This window comes from Tyto alba, unplaced genomic scaffold, assembly GCF_018691265.1.
Source record: "Tyto alba isolate M040663 unplaced genomic scaffold, T.alba_DEE_v4.0 Super-Scaffold_2, whole genome shotgun sequence".
Lineage (NCBI taxonomy): Eukaryota > Metazoa > Chordata > Aves > Strigiformes > Tytonidae > Tyto > Tyto alba.
In genome coordinates, this window is record NW_024881282.1 from 58,052,956 (window position 1) to 58,070,355 (window position 17,400).

Here is a 17,400-nt window from a genome sequence, read left to right on the forward strand (position 1 = left end):
ATGAGACTTTGGACACAATTTCATATAACAGTGTCTTCATTTAGGTGTCCTATTTTGGATCTGAATCCTACCTATGAGGTCTTTCATCCATGTGATTTTTAATAATGCCCCAAACCCTAACTTAAGACTGATTACATGTTCTAATTAAAATTTTATTAATCTTAAATCCCTGGGATGCTGGAGTTTTTTAGTTACAAGACATTAAACTCTTCTAAAACTCAGAGTATTTTTTAAATGCAACCATTACTTATGGCATTAAACTTCATCACTTTTACAGTGATATCTTTGCTTATATTTTGCCTCATGGAACTCAAAATTATGTGTTCCTCTCATGCTTTAAAGAAAAAAAGACATATTTGCACAGTATCTTTTGTCAATTTAAAGGAAAACTTGTATGCATCTAAATGTTTTAGTTACATAAAATGGGTGGAGAAGATGTGCTAAGAACCACATCTGTTAATTTCTGTTTTGAAGTGTCTATCTGTTTTGCAAGTTTCTAAGAATGGGTGGTATGTTTGGCAAGCATTTCCCTACTGTTACTAGTTTGGGAAAGTCTTTTCTAACTTCAGATTTTTGTTTTATTTTGTCTGCATAACTTGGAATTAAACTTGTAATTCAAACTTTCAGATATTACTAGTTCTGCTAGCCCCCCTCCTCTCATAGTCTGTGTGAATAGCTCAAGTGCAAAATACTGTTTTGAAGATTGGCTTTGAGTTGGCATATGTTTAAAACCTTTGAAAGCTTTTCCAACTAATTAAATATATGAAATCCAGGAGAATGACGTTTTAGGTTTAGTATGCCCACTGTGTTTGCCACCAAGCTAGTGGTATTTACCCAATGATAATTTCAGCCTGTTGTATTAAAATCATGTAACAACTTTAAAATGTACCCTGTATAATACATACCAGACACTTTTCACCATAACTGCTGGACAGACGTCTTCAGGAAGAAAGGACTTCCCAGTCCCCACACCTTGCAGTCATTTAGCCCCAAGGACATGGGCAGGGCATGTGGTCACTGTACCTGAGGGATCTGCCAGAACTTCTGGGAGCACCAGGACATCCCACAAGGCCATTTGAGCAGTTAGTTTCCACCACCCCCCTCCGCGCCCCTTTCCAACACAAGTTCTACTCCTGCAGGATGGAAGGAGAAGAGAAAGCTTTTTGCATTTTGCCAGTGCTTAGGAGAAGCCCTGAAGCATGGGTTTGACAAAAGGACTTACTGGAGCAGAAAATGGATAAAATGCTTAGATCACTCAAAAATGTTCTTAACAGAACTTCTTAAAAGTAGGGGCTATCTCACTTCTGTTGTTGAGTTTAACTCTATGTTTTTCATGTTCACCTATCTTTGTGCTGAGTCCAGGGAAAGAGGAGAAAATGAACTCATGCATAGAATTAATGTGCTGTCAGCCTTTCACATATTGATGTAGCTTCATGTGATCTTTATTTTAACATAGCTATTTTGATGGAATTCCTTGCTAGTAATGGATCTTAAGATTACAAAGGAAAGAAAATGTGTGTTTAGTTTCTGTATAGCTCTTCCATACCTTGTTTTTCCCTCATAGGCTAAGACGGTGGGAGTGAATATGAGAATAGTTCAGGCTAAATGTAAGCCTATATGTGAGGTATAATGCTGTAGTTTGTACGTTCTGTTTGAGTTATCCTTTGCTGGTTTAAATATAATACAGGATATTTTGTTAAATTACATGCTGCAGTAAATAGTAGAGCTTTTCTTTAAGCCTGTGCTAGAAATAATGTCAAATGAAAAAATATTTTTGCATCAGATATGACTATATGAAAACACATCCTTCTGAGAAAATGCATCTAGCAGTGGTTGCCTGTGGTGAAAGACTGGAAGAGACTGTTACTATGTTGAGATCAGCCATTATTTTCAGCATCAAACCTCTCCAGTTTCATATTTTTGCTGAGGACCAATTGCATGAGAGTTTCAAAGGCATAGTAAGTACCAAAATAATTTATTTAATCAATTTGTAGTATAATTTGAGTAATATTTAACAATTTCTCTGCTTCTTGGGTAGTAGTTGTTTGGTCTAGTGACAGCAGTGCAGGGGTCTAAAAATAAGGTAGTATGCAAGTCTTTCGTAATGTTGGATGGGTATTTTTGATTTTTTTTTTCTCCTACAGAAAAATGCAGTTGCTGATATAAAAACTTTTCACAGAGACAGACCAAAGCTTCCTGATTTGTCAGCTGGAATCTCTTAAATACAAACCTGATGTTCTGAACACAAACCAGTTATCTTGTGTCAGCTTATTTAAAGTTAGTTTTACAAGAGAAAATAAGAGATTTGTCTTTTTTTTTTTTTTTTTTGTTCCTGGGCTTACAGTATGAGTCAGCCTTACATTGTCTAAACAAAGTGAAACATGAGTCTTTGAAAATTGTAGATATGGTTATGTCTAAGTTTAGTAAATTCCAGTTATATTCATTAACATTATGAGTGTGTTACAGTCATGTAACATAATTACTGTGTTCAGCTCTGGGTCTTCTAGTATAACAAGGACATGGACCTGTTGGGGAAAGTCCAGAGGAGGCCACGAAGATGATCGGGGGTGGGAGCATCTCCCTTATGAGGACAGGCTGAGAGAGTTGGGGTTGTTCAGCCTGGGGAAGAGGAGGCTCAGGGGAGACCTTATAGCAGCCTTCCAGTACTTACAGGGGACTACAGGGAAGGTGGGGAGGGATTCTTTATTAGAGTGCAGTGATAGGACAAAGGGCAATGGCTTTAAACTGAAAGAGGGTAGATTTAGATTGGCTATAAGGAAGAAATTCTTTCCTGTGAGGGTGGTGAGGCACTGGATCAGGTTTCCCAGAGAAGCTGTGGCTGCCCCCTCCCTGGAAGGGTTCAAGGCCAGGTTGGATGGGGCTTTGAGCAACCTGGTCTGGTGGAAGGGGGTCCCTGCCCAGGGCAGGGGGGTTGGAACTGGATGATCTTTAAGGTCCCTTCCAACCCAAACCATTCTATGATATGAGTCTATGACTGGAGTAGCAGTATTAGAAGCTGACCAGTGTATAGCTGTGAAGGGTTTTACTATTTTTGTGCTTAAAATGTCATACTAACTTGACATTAGTATGTTAGACGTACTAATATACACTAATGTCATGCAAACAGGAACTGTGGCAAAAATAGGGTAAGATTATTTTAAATTGAAAAAAATGTCATTGTTATTTCTCCTGGGGAAACTACTGAAAAAGGGGAGAGGTTTTTATTTGATGTATTTACTTTTTGTAAATACTTATTTATTTTACGATCTGATCTGATCTGTTTTCTTCATAGTGACCTGTGGGTGCCATGTTTTGTTAAGTACTTTGAATAGCTGACAGATTCTTGTAGTTCAGGAAGCATTTTTGTTATGGAAGAGAGGTGTTGCAGTTGTATTCAATTATGAATTTGAATGGGGGACTGATTTCTTTTTTGTAATAGAATTAAACTGAAGTAATTTCTGTGGTCTCTTCACATAGCTTGATGACTTCCCCTATGAAGGAAAAGTTAATTATACATTATATCCAATAACATTTCCAACTGAGAGTGCAGCAGAATGGAAGAAATTGTTTAAACCATGTGCTTCACAAAGGCTATTCTTGCCCGTAAGTTATTCTATAATGGGACAATACAGAAGTCTGTTTATGAAATACCAAGCTGTCCTTGTTAATATAATTTCTGCTTAGTTTTAAATTAAGAACTACTACTCCTCAAAGTTACTTCTATGATGTCCTAAAAAAACGTCTAAATTTAACCTTCTTTGGCAACTAATACACTGGAATAAAAGTCCTTTTCTCACTTGCTGCATTATGGTACAATATCCTCAGTGAGAGGTACAGGTCACGTCATCCTCTTGGAGGTAAGAATGATTTATCACACCTCATCTCCTCATTTAGTTGGAAATTTTCCTGCATGCCTGGGTCTGAGAAGTGTTTGAGAAAATGAAACAAGAAATGGGCTATTGTTGCCAGAGTGTTTTGCACAGCCTTTTCTTTGCTTATCTAAGACACTTCAGAAATCATACTTCAGACTAAGTGAATTACAGCAGTGGCAGCTATCTTCCCATTACTGTCTCTTCTTGGACTCCCTTACAGCTTTCCCTTGTTCGATTAGATGCATAGGAAGCAAGGGAACAGGAGGAAGATAGGAGCTCCTGATGTGGTAGTGTTTCACCTGGCCTGCACCTAATCCTGAGGAGCCCCAGGATATGAAATGTAGACTGAGCACCTTTGCATTACTATTCTATTTAAAACCTCTGACTCTACAAAATTTCTCCATAATGAGAGAAGGGGGAAAGATGACATTTATTGACTCCAAACTGTGAGTCTACAGTGAATTTATTTGGATATGACAAAAATGTATTGAACTTTATTGTATAATGGCAGGAACTTCTGTTTTATGAAGAGAAGCTCAATAAAATTTAAAAGTTTGGTTTTAAATTTCTTTCTCTCCCAGTTAATCCTCAAAAATGTGGATTCACTACTGTATGTTGACACTGACATCCTGTTTTTGAGACCTGTTGATGATATGTGGTCTTTTCTGGGAAAGTTCAACTCCACACAAATTGCTGCAATGGCACCGGAACATGAAGAGCCTCGTATTGGGTGGTACAATCGTTTTGCTAGACATCCCTATTATGGAGTAACTGGAATAAATTCTGGAGTCATGTTAATGAATATGACACGTATCAGAAGAAAGTATTTCAAGGTATGTGTGTTACCTGCATTGCGTTTTCTGTGGGTTTACATCTTTTAATTCTAATCCTGTTTCAAATTCATGTGGGACAGTATTTCTCAAAATGTTTTTATTGGATTAATTCTCTTGGAATAAAAACACAGTGTGTTTAAAATGGTATCTAACCTGTGGGGTTTTGAAATGTCATTCACTGTAACCCTTGGAATTCTTGAATTTCAAGTGTGCTTAACTGTTTTAATTTTTCTTAGTTCTGAGAGATCCTGTGACTTGATAAGTCTTCTGTAAATTGCATTTGTCAGTATGTTTTTCTTCACTGCAGAGATCCCAGAGAACAGTTAGTGTATACTGTAAACTAATTTTAAAAATGTGCCTAGTAGTATGACCAGGAGGTGGTGCTAAAACATTAAGTTAGTTATTTTAACTGTACACTTTCTGAATTTTGATCTTTTTACATTGTAACTAGGTGATTATTGCTTTAAGTATCTTTTGGTTTACTTTGAAGTCACGGTTTTTGTAGAGAAATAAGTTCATCATGAAAGTACTTACTAAAGCAGTGCATGCAGCAGCAGAAATGGCCATTGCTTCACAGATGGGAAGTTTTTTCTTATGTACTTGAAACACAAGTACAAAAGCAGTGCTTGTGCTTATGCTAGGGGAAAAAGTACTTCTTTGTTTAAGAGTTTTATTAGGGAAAAATAATCATGCAGTCAAACTGTTGGAAGGTGCACCCGTAAGAGGGCAATATGAACTTGCAATAGATGTTACTACTCACCCATTTCCAATTTAAGAAAGATTTAGCTTTCATCTTAACATTCTTGCAATGTATTTTTGTTATGGAAATACAGAAAAAATAAGAAAAGCAGAGAATGGATTCTCGGTTTGTAGTTTTAAGTAGAAAGTTGCAGTAGCTACAGTATATAGCTGTAGTTTTCTCAGGAAGAAAACTTCTCTGTATATATCATCAGTGGAATCTTGCATTGTCTACTTTGGTATTTGTTTGTTTTCCTGATTATAGCATCTGGAGAAATTAAAAATATTTTAAAAGTATAACAAGAAAAATATGGGACTGAAAACTGTGTGTTTCTTAACCTCTGACAGTGCACTTCTGCATAGTGAATTATATTTAGTAAGATAAACTCTGAGATAAGGTTGATCTTTTATTCATACAGTGCCAGAATTCTAGTTCAGCTAGAATTGTTATGCATGTTTTGCTAAAATTGGAGTCAAAATTTTCAAAAGTATATAGATTATGTAGGATATTAAAGTTGTCTTTCAAATTAACTGCAGTTTTCTAGAGGACAATATAAAGTCCTTTCTTCTTAACACCTAAATCTGGTGGCTTCCTAAAAGTTAAGTCTATATATATATGGATTTAAGTAGGTAAAATCATTCATGAATATTTGAAATTCAAAATGGAATATTGCTGCTTTCACTTGGTACTAGAGGGCTGGAATATTTTCACAGTCTTGAAAATATCTGCTGTATATTCCTTTTGTTGCCATGTTGTATATTTATTATGAAATGAAATATGTCAAATTGCTAAACCAAAACCAGACTTGGAAAAGGTGATTTTTTTTTTTATTTTTTTTTTTTTTTAAATTACTCTTTGTTATGGGACTGAATATCTGTGATATATAAGACCTCAGCGGTAAGGCAAGTCACAAATCCATAAGATTTTCCTGAAGATTCTGCTGGCAAACTTCAGTATACCTGACATGATACACAGTTTCTGGCTAAGTGGGCCCTTGAATTTCTTTCTGTAGTGAGGAAGATTGTGTGCCATAACTGCTATGAGGAATCATAACAACAAAAAACTCTTGAATTGTCCTGAAAACTTTAATCTCTTTCACAAATTGTTCAGTACGTACTGTACTAAGCAAGTCTGCTTGAGGATTTGAGGGCTTAGCAGTCACACTGTTAAGGGAAAGGAACTGACATTGGAGTGAGCTACCCAGTGCTGTGCAAGTATACTAAATATTCAGAATTATGGAAGGGCTCTTGAGAAAGGGAGGCGGAAAAAGAACAAATGAGCAAAGCTTCCCAGTAGCAAAGCACATGATTCAAAGCCCTTTTTGATGGCTTTAGTTAACAAAAATAATAAAAAACCCCGAACCATTCACCCATTCCCCTACTCCACTTCAGTTGTTTTAAATGTTAGGAATGTAGCATTTGCTGCCCTTAATCATTAGTCATCATTCTTTGACATCCTTCCCAGGGCTTTACTGTCACTTGAAACTTAGACTTTCCCTTACGTGTCTGATGCATGTATACTTCTGGCCCTTGCTTTCGCATTGCTTCTGAACTTCATAGTTGTCCAGGAATCCCTGTGTGTGCACTGTGACTATTCCTCAAATATTTGAGACTAGTGGTGTAAATGAAGAAATATCCTTTCACTCTTGCTTGATAGAAAGAAGTAAAAAAGAGAAAAAAAAGATGGTGTCTTCTGTATACATGGGTTTTTGGTGGTGATTTTTTTGTTGTTTGTTTGTTTTTTCTTTGTTTTTTTTTTTTGGCCCTTTTTTTTTTTTTTTTTTTTTTTATTTCCTATATGTCTGTGTGCAGCTTTTAACACGATTGCTGAGAACTTATTTCTTGCATGAATTTAATCTTTTTCCCTCTATTCCTATACCTGTTTCCCCCCTGCTTTCATGCTTTCATTGTCCTGTACATCTTTCCTGGTGTCTTAGTCTGATTGTCTTGAGCAAGAAACACAGATATAATGTTTGGATGCATGGTGTTTTGACATACATCAATTTTCTGATTCAGCTGAAGTGTTTTGAAATGCCCTCTTTGGATACTCTTCTTGATTTATAACCTTGCCCCGGTATCTTTCAGGCCCTTGTATAAGAAATGCTGAACATCTAGTTGAGCATCCAGGTGTTTTGCCTCTGTTTTTGTATGTTTCTGGCAAGTGTAATATTTGTTATTTGTTCAGGCTTTGAATTTGTAGAGATAGATCCTTTCTCCAGTGACACTGGCTTGCTAAGGCTCTGTGTTGGACCTTATTTCCAGTGACCAACATATTTATCAGTGGAGACTTTGGTATTGGAAGGCTCAGAGTTGTTTCTGATGGGAAACTATCTCATGATTTCTAACCCATGATGCTGACTTAGTTCTTCTACCTGTGTTCTTCTACCTGTTGGACACACTGGGGAAGTGTCCTATAGTTTCAGGCTTGGGGTAGCGTGCTCAGCTCAGAATAGTTCGAGGATGTCTAATCAGAGAGCTACTAGGTTACCTGAAAATTAGGAATGATAGTGCTTGATCATTCTCCTCTTGTATCATAGCTGGATAGTGTAGCATAGGTAATGACTAAGTTGGAAATGAGTTTGTTATACAGTATTGTTTATTGAGATCTTGGCTTAGAGAGCATTCAACAGGGGAACCATTTAGTTCATGCTTCCCTAGTACCTAGAGTGTGGTTACACAAGCTTGTGGAGCATCACAGGGCCCTAAGATGAACAAGCTTTATTACAAAAACTCTGCTGTTCATGGAGACTTGCAGAGACTTTGTTTTCATCTTCAAGTTCCCTGAATGTCTTAAAAGGAGGATTGGTTGATGAGAAAACTTGTAAGCCTCATAGCAGAACTTTGAAAAGGGTTTAGTGTAGTTGAGACTATATATGGTGGGCCTGACAGTATATGGCTTCCCTTGTAACTGACAGCAAAGGAGCTACTGGTCTCAAGCCTTTAGAAGAGAGGTAAACCAAATTCAAGGGTAGGGACTATCCTAATACCCTTTGCCAGCAGCACTGCAGATGATTTTGGAGCTTACAGATACTGTCCCATGTCATTCCCCACTAAATATTCCAGTCAAATATGGTAGAACTAGAAAATGCTTCATTGTCTGAATCTGTTGATAGTCAATCAGGAGACTCAACAAATCCCTCAAGGAGTATATAAGTTCTGGTAATTTTTGTATTTTTAAAAAGCTACTTGGTAGACCTTTTTGTATGACCTGTCTAGTGGTTAGAGCACTTGTCTGAGCTGTGAAAGTTTTGGATCAGGATATTCCTCCAATACGATGGATTTAAAAATGCGGGTTCTTTGTCTATTGTAGTTTCTTCAGCCTGAAAATACAGGCTGAGCGGCTTGAAGCCTGTAAGTAACTTTCTTCTGTTGTCACATTGATTCGTAAGAGTCAGGAGGAACCAGAAGATGACTAAATAAAAAGAACTGGAGACTTTAGCCAGTGGTTATGGTCCTCACCTGTGTAGCAGAAAGCGTGTAATTCCATTTGTTATTCCAGGATTAAGTCGTCTTTTATCCACTTATTTATTCAAGCCTCAGTCTTCTCAGGACTCTCAGGTCTATTAATTTCAGACAAGCATTCTAGGTGCTTGGCTACCTGTGGTGCCTAATGGAAGTTGTCACTCCTGGTCCTAACTTTGTCTTGTGTGTTTTGCGACTTTGTGTATATATATACAGTACAAGTATATGTACTGTATATATATATGCATATATGTTATTGAATATGTGGTCATTAAACAGTGCATAACTGGACATAACACTAGAATTGATGATGAAGCTTCTGATGATTAGTGCCTGCCTGTTGTCTTTGCTAAGCAGCAATTAGAAAATGGGAATGTAAAACATTGTAGTGGCTTGAACCTGGTTGTCAGCCAACCACTCTGCAGCCACTCAGCCACCCTCCCCCCGCACCTGGGAATGGGGCAAGGAATTGGAGGGGTAAAGGGAGACTCGTAGGTTGAGTTAGAAACAGTTTAATAATGGTAATAAAATGAAAACAATGACAGCAATAGAAAATATAAATGGGCAATGCACAATGCAGTTGCTCACCATCCACTGACCAATACCCAGCCTGTTCCCAGCTAGTGATCCTGAAATACCAAGATCCCGCAATCGCAATCCTGGAAGCAAGGGAGAGCCCTCCTTCCCAACCACCCCTCTTCTACGTAGTGAGCATGACGTTACATGATATGGAGTATTTCATTGGCCAATTTGGATCTGGTGCTCTGGCTGTGCTCCCTCCTTGCTTCTTGTGCAGTTGCAGGACAATGGGGAGTTGGAGAGTCCTTGAAATCTCAGCAGCAGCTGAAAACATCAGTGTGCTGTCAGCATTCTTCCCATACCAAACCCAGTGCTGAATCTAAACCACAGCACTATTCGAGTTACCAAAAAGGAATATTAACTCTATTCCAGCCCAAACCAGGACAAATGTGCAAGAGTATTTAGGAGATAGAAGAGGTAATAGTAGGTGGCTTTTAAAATATTTATATACTTATAGATGTAAATATTTTTAAACTGGAAAAGATGTAGCAAATACCACAGATACAGTATTCTGATAAAAAGTCCTAGATCAGCGAGGCTTTGTGAAGAGAGAACAATGACTTTTGTCAAATTTATTAAGAAACTTAGTTATTGCCTGAGACATTGGCAGTGACAGAAAGGAGCAACCTCTTAGGAAATCAAACAAGCCCCAAACAAAATAACTCCAGATAGTGTGTTCAAAGGAGAGGTTAATGAATATGCTTTAGACAAAAAAAGATCAAAGTTCAGAGAGTTTCTATGACCTAGGCCATTGTACATGTTTGTGTGGTTTTTTGTTGTTTTTTTTTTTTGGTTTTTTTTTTTTTTTTTTTTTTTTTACCATGCAGTATTGCTTAAGGCTATAGTCCCAAGAAATATGGTGAGCTTGTGCAAAAGCTAATTGCTTCTAAAAGGAAGGTTTCCATCTCTTACCAGATGCTTTTTCCTGTTTTTCTTATTTATTTTGTTGTAGCCTCTGGTGCTTGTTGGTCCCTTCTAGGATTCGATTAAATTTGGTAACAGAAGAAAAAAAAAGTAATCCTTTTGCTGGGTTAGTAAAGTAAATAAACTCACAAAGATATCCACTAAGTGCTAACACTATACTGTTAATGCAAGAACAGGATAGAGTCATGTAACCAAAGGAAGAGGGCTTGCTCTCATTTGGCATGAAGGAAATTTAAATTGGTCAACAGTCTGTGGGACACAACTGTGGTTTGTTTAGATCTTGCTGTATGATTTGAGTACGTTTCCTCAACTTCATATTTTCTTACTAGAATTAAGAGAAAGGTAATACTAGGTTGCTTCAGGCTAAATGTGACAGCTCTTGTAAGTCTGACTTCAGGCTTGGCCAGACAGAAGTTTTCTGGGATAGAAATTAGTAATGACCAAACTAATTAAATCACAGAATCTAAACAAAGAAAAAAGATAAAGGAGAATTTCTTAATGTCCTTATGTATATTTTGTTCTTACACACTTTCTTCCACTCAAAAAAACTATAATTTTGAGAGTTTGTAAGAGCCTATCTGTATCGGATTGATGTTACCACAGAAACTCCCACTACCACTCTGTTTTTTTTTTTTTTTTTTTTTTTTTTATAAACCTCTTTAGCCTCCATTGCAACTTACTGAATATTGGAGAGAAGGTTTATATTCTGGAAATCCTTAAGATATCAGTTAATTTTCTCATATTTACTTTAGCAACTTTTGAAAAGCAATTCTGTCATCAATTTTGATTGAACGTAAGCATTCTACTTCTCATGTTGTTTGACCTCACTACAAGTCACAGTAGAATTTTAAAGGAGGAGGCTTTATAACTACTCAAATAGTTTCTCTTGCCCTGTGATTTCTACACGGGCTTCGCTATACATCAGTGTTAGCAAAGAGTTATATATTCATTTATTATTTATGCAAAGGTTATTGAAATATTACAGTTTCTAATTTTTAAGTCTGATAGCACTATTTGTCAAGTAGTATTGCTTCTAGACATCTGGCGGTGTCATGTATGCTGTTACCTGCTTTGCATCTCCTTGGGATATATATTCTAGATTTCACTGCTATTAAAACTATACAAGTTAAATGAAAATCATATGAAATAAGGACTTTAATGATTTAAAGTAGTATTTCTATGGGTTGCTCTAAAAATTTATTACTACTGTATATTCTTTTATCACAATTATCCTGGTATAAGTGAGCTAATTTAATGTTTTTAATTCTTAGCATTAAGACTAAATTTAAACCTTAGGTCGATATTCTATGGATGGCAAAGTTCAGGTGAGGGAGCAATCTTTACCCACCATGATTCAGTCTGATCAATTTGCTTTTTGGAAGGTTTTAGCCTGGTGTTAAGCCTGTGTTTTCTTTTGTTTAATCGCATTTCACTGAGCCTAATGATAATTCTTGCTAGAGGAGAATTCTCGTGTGCATTTCTTATGCTTGCTCTCATCGAATACTTGCAAGCAATCATAGTCATAAATTTTTTAGGACAGAAGGGACTGTAATATTCCATTTGGCTTCTTACATAATATAAACTATAGATCTTTTTTGTATTAATTCTTGTCTGAAATCTGATAGTATTTCTTTTTTTAGTCCTCAGTTCTGAAAGCCCATCGTATTTGAGGAAAGACTAAAAACTGAACTGCTAATTTTTGTACCTTTTAGTTGGTCAGTTGAAAGCTCAAAGAAGAAAGTCTTTGATACTATAATTCTCAAACTTAATATTTTATTCCTGGTAGTATTTTCTGTTTCTTAACATGGTGTTTCTGTATACAGATCCCAAACCATAACGGAGTTCTAATTTAACTTTTTTTTTTTTTTTTCTGGCAACTTGGCAAAAAAGAATCAAGGGTACAATCCTGTACTTGTTCAGGAATTTTCTGTCTTTGGGACTTTCTGTTATTCCATCCTTATTTCCAACTGATGTAGAAGGTACAGAGTGAGAACTCTTATTCCTTTTTTGTTCTAGATGAGCTTAAGTATGGCGTAAAGATAAGAAATCAGCTTTAGAACATGTAACTTGTTACATGTATTACAATGAAGATAGTAACCCCTTTGGTAGTATGGAGTTTAGTGTAGGCCATCTTACTCCAAGTAGCACCGTCTCAGTCAAAACCTTAGAACTACTCCTCCTCCTTTTCCATTGAAGTGATTTTGCTAAATCTAGAATTTGGGAATTAAGTAACAGATGTTGCTTTAGAGTCTTCCTGCCTTTTGCTAGTGAAAAGTTGTGTCTTTGCTGTGGAAGTTCAAGTTCAGTAACTAAAAAAATCAGTTCAATTCAATGAAAATTCTTTTGAAAACCTTTGAAGGATTTTCATATTTTTGTACACTGCTTTGTAGCCAATATTTTTTTAGCTGTAAATGTTTGGAACTATTTAATAATTAATTTTATATAGATCTGTTTTGAGTTTTTGAAGTTAACTTTAAAACCTGTGTATATTATCACTCTGTGACAGAGAACTTGGATGAAGTGTGGATATTTAAATAGTGCCTGTCTACTTGCATGCATCTCTTAAATGCAGTTTTTATTAGATCGTATTGTTGTACTAAAAAACTTTGCCATTTCTTAAAACTCTTGCTTTAAGACGTTTGAAGAAAATCTTGAAGACCAAAATTTACTGTGGCAGTTAAATAGGAGATGCATATAATTTTCCTTATAATAATTGAGAAATAAAGCATATTGGAAATGTCAATAACTATTTTCCTTAGATGTGCTCATTTGTTTAAAATGAAGAAGTCATCTATGCATTTGAGATTTGTAACTTTGAAAAGCAAATTACTGTGATTCTGTAGGGCATTTTCTTCTTTATAGATATAATTGAATGTGTGTTGTTTTGCTTTGTTTTGTTTAATAGAATGATATGACACCAGTCCGGTTACAGTGGGGAGAAATTCTTATGCCCCTGCTGAAGAAGTACAAGTTGAACATAACATGGGGTGATCAGGATCTATTGAACATTATGTTTTTTCACAATCCAGGTAAATCCATGTCGATTCTAAGTCTAGCATGACAAAGTTGATCTTTTCTATGATGTTGAAAAATCCAGGAAAACACTCATTAGCAGACTTTACATTGAAAGTATTCATGCGACTTTTCATTTTTTTTTTTCTGGAAGTGTTTTCTTTGAGAGACATCATTGGAGCTTGCTGGAGTGTAATTAGCTGTTATGTTTCAAAACAAGTGTACAGAAATGTATGAAGCAGCCTTAAGGAAAAAAAGAGAAGATTAGTCTATTTCCTGAAATGATTTTGATACATAATCCAGAATTATAATTTTTCTGCACAGAAAGTCTTTATGTCTTTCCTTGCCAATGGAATTATCGGCCTGACCACTGCATCTATGGAAGCAATTGTAAGGAAGCTGAAGAAGAAGGTATATTTATTCTTCATGGAAACAGAGGTGTTTACCATGATGATAAACAACCAACTTTTAGGGCTGTCTATGAAGCAATAAAAAATGTAAGTGTTTTCGTCACTGTACTTGTGCAAAGTTATTTTTTAAATGTATTTTTATCTACGGTACTGCACGTATTTTCTGGGTTTTGTTGTTACTTACCTTGATTGCAACAAAGCAATTTTTTTTCTCTTTTAAGTGATGTTAAGTGTTTCACCAATTTTTGGTTTACTGCTTGGATAGAATTCCAGTATATTCCTTTTGTGATGAGCATCTTTTGAAACATAGTGTAGACTAAGTCAAGATTAGGATTCTAAAACATTGTCTGTAGTTGTCAATGTCTATTTAGAAGGGTTTACTCCCATTCCTTTAATAAATACATCTAGTAAACTGTTACGAGCATTTGGAATCACCAGAAACTTAATTTTTCTGGAGGCTTTAAAGTGCAGGAAAAAAACCTTCTTACTCCCCAAATTTGTATGTATTTACTGCAACATTTTAACATTTAATTGTAGCTAGATTTGGCTGTAGAAAATACATTTAATAATGTGTTTTGGCCTTTTTTAGAGATTCGGGGTATTAATACGTTGCTGTTCCTTTAAATACTAAGCACAATGACTTCTTTTCATTCTGCAAATAAGTCGTCTAATAAACTATTTATCACTACATCCGTATACTCACCGAAGAGCTGTAAAATTTAGCACTGATGCACACTTTAATGTTGCAGGCTATTGTGTGTGTATAACCTTCAAAAATCAATAGTATATTTTAATGGTGCTTTATTACATGTTGTCATATGGATATAAAAATGAAGAAAAGTACTTTTGGGGGTCTGAGAATACATGGCAGGGAAAGTGAATGTGTTTCCATAAAAATACGATTTCTTTGTTTCCTTTGTGCATTGTCAAAAACAGAAGAAAAAATTATTTCTTTTTATTTATGATCCCATTTGGTTTATGAATATGTCAGAGAAAGCATGTAAAACACTGCTGATTCAGTGGTAATAAGATGAACAAAATTATGTTACTTTGAAATGCTGTTTTAGTTTATCATTTGTTTATAAAAAATATTACACTGTTGAATTAATGACTTCTTTATTTCATGTCCGTGTTAAACATAGTATGTGTTTTGACCATCATTCAGTTTAATGAAAGTTCATAGTACCACTTCTCATACTGTTGTTTCATTATAATTTGATAAGAATTGTATTCCTTAAAAGTTATATGTCATCCAAGAAAGTTAGTGTTCAACAAACAAATAACCAGAAATAATTTTGGAACTGTAAATTTTTAATTTAACAGGGCAATTTAAAATTTCTTCCTTGCCTGTCTGGATATGTTAATTTGCTTTTTTTTTTTTGTTTGTTTGTTTGGGAAAAAAAAAAAAGTCAGTCTTGTTAAGTTTATCGAAAGCATTAGAGAATGTTTCAGTAATTTAGAGGTGTTTTTCAAATATTTCATTCAGAAGCTCTCCGAGTTCTTGAAAACAATTAAACCTACAGAAAGCAAATATGATGTTCAAACACATTTTTATAAAACTCTTTAATAACTTTGAATAATGACACATCTGTATTGACTTTAAATCTTTTCTTAACCTCTTTACAGTATTCATTTGGAGATGATCTGGTTCATTCCCTGTTGCAGCCCCTAGAACTGGAATTACGGAAAACCATGCATACATACTGTGGAAGAGTATACAAGGTGTTCATAAAGCGGCTAACAAAAAGCATAAGAGACTTGTATGCCAGAAGATCAAAGGGAAGGTGATTTTTACTCCAAGCTCTTAAATCAAGAGACTGAATTATTATCATACTGGTCAAAAGGTGCAAAAATTCTAATATGGCTTGAATCGGCTCTTAATGTGCTCAGATAAAAGTTTACTAGTATACATACAAATGAAGAAAATATTAATGTAATGAAGAACAAGAACTTTTTTCTGCAAAGGTGACTTTTTGCTCTTTTGAAGTTTAATCACTGCTAATGTTTATTGTGGATCCAAGGATTTGGGAGTTACTGGCTTCTATGGTCAGTAGTCTTAGTCTGCATAATTCAGTTCTCGTGATCAAATGAACAAGGAAGAAATGAAGATGGCTCTATTTGGGAGTGTACCTCATATATTGTCTAAAATTCTTTTAAACTGTGAATGTAGCAATAAATGAGTCAGCAGCACTAACCTCACTTTAAAGGTGTGAGCCTTTATGTAAACAAAGTTGTTTACAAGTGCAGAAAATACTCTGTTTTCAAAGAAATGTGATATAAACATTGACAATCTGTATGTGCCTTTATATGTTCATCTCTTACATGTTGAAGTACTGTTTTGACAATCTTGTTTGGCTTATCTTAGATGTAAACTGCACACTAAATATGATTTTTCTGAGAAATTAATAACTAGTACATGATACTAGTTTTCTGTCAGTAGATACAGAGACTTTTTAATATACAGCATTTGTTTCAACATTGTTGAACATCATAGCCAAAACATAGAGCATAGTTGAGGGTTTATTTAGCAAAAATTTAGTTTGAAGTTGTCTGTCTTACAATACTTGTTAAAAATTACATGGTTTTGAAGCTTTATAGGGCATTTTGGAAGTAGGAAAAAAACAAAACAAAACAACAAACAGTGGAAAGCTGTTGCTGTTTATTTCCTTAGAGTTATTACCTGATGATTATTATAGAGTATTTAGTACTTAAAAGTGTCGAGCTGTAATAAGTGTTCTGATCCTTCATCAGACTGTATATTAGATGGGTTTCTTAGAGAATATATCCTGTTACCATATTTTTTTTAATAACTTGGCTTTAAAATAGTTTTGAGGCAGACCCTCAACTACATGAACGCATTACTGTCAATAGAGTGATAATGTTGTACAACAGGTAAGGATTAGGTTTTCTTTAGTTACCTTAGTGAAAAAAAAGTTCTGTTTGTGTAATACAAACTTTTTTTTTCAGAGAAAAACATGAAGAAAAAGGTTCTAGTGTTACCGTAAAATATTATTTAAACTTGCATGGTATGAAATGTATTTGTAAACTATATTTGAACTTGGATAACATGTCTAACTGAGATGAAGTCTTCATAAAGTGAGGTTTTGGATTCCAGAAAGGTTCCTGTGTTGAACACGGAGGATCCACTCACCGACTTGCACCTTCATCCCAAGCCCATTTTAGAGCTTGATTTTTGTGGCTGTTACTTTGTCAAAGGCAGGCTGTCTTTGACTCCCAGATCTGTGTGAGCCGAACGAATGCTTTAGCAGTACAAAACCACACTCCACTGTAAGTGGAGTTTATATTCTGCTTCTAATCTCCCTGCTGGCTCAGGGTGTAAATTTCTGGGATGGAAACTAGGAAGCAGTCTGCCTCACATGTAGTTACGGTCTCCTTTCCTTGCTGTGTGAACTTTTGAAGTCTGAAAATCTAGAAATCTGTGTGTGAAGGTGAATACTGTTATTGACGGATTTTACAATATGCAATGCATTATTTTTTTACATAAATACTGATTTTTATATAAATTTGTCTTCAGCTTTTTTTTTAACTTGTACTGTTTGTATTTAAAAT

The 17,400-nt window shown here is 35.3% G+C and overlaps 1 protein-coding gene across 2 annotated transcripts in view; it reads left to right on the forward strand.

The window, feature by feature from the left end:
- The window catches only part of GXYLT1 (glucoside xylosyltransferase 1), a 63,838-nt gene that overhangs the window by 17,687 nt on the left and 28,751 nt on the right, over positions 1–17,400 (forward strand). Inside the window, exons 3-8 of one of the 2 annotated variants that reach the window (XM_033000025.2) lie at positions 1,784–1,958; positions 3,478–3,603; positions 4,454–4,705; positions 13,314–13,437; positions 13,745–13,917; positions 15,457–15,610. In XM_033000025.2, coding sequence (XP_032855916.2) covers positions 1,784–1,958; positions 3,478–3,603; positions 4,454–4,705; positions 13,314–13,437; positions 13,745–13,917; positions 15,457–15,610 — 1,004 coding nt within the window. Of the gene's footprint in view, positions 1–1,783; positions 1,959–3,477; positions 3,604–4,453; positions 4,706–13,313; positions 13,438–13,744; positions 13,918–15,456; positions 17,355–17,400 lie in introns of those variants that run through there. The other variant, XM_042793257.1, reaches the window with a different exon arrangement.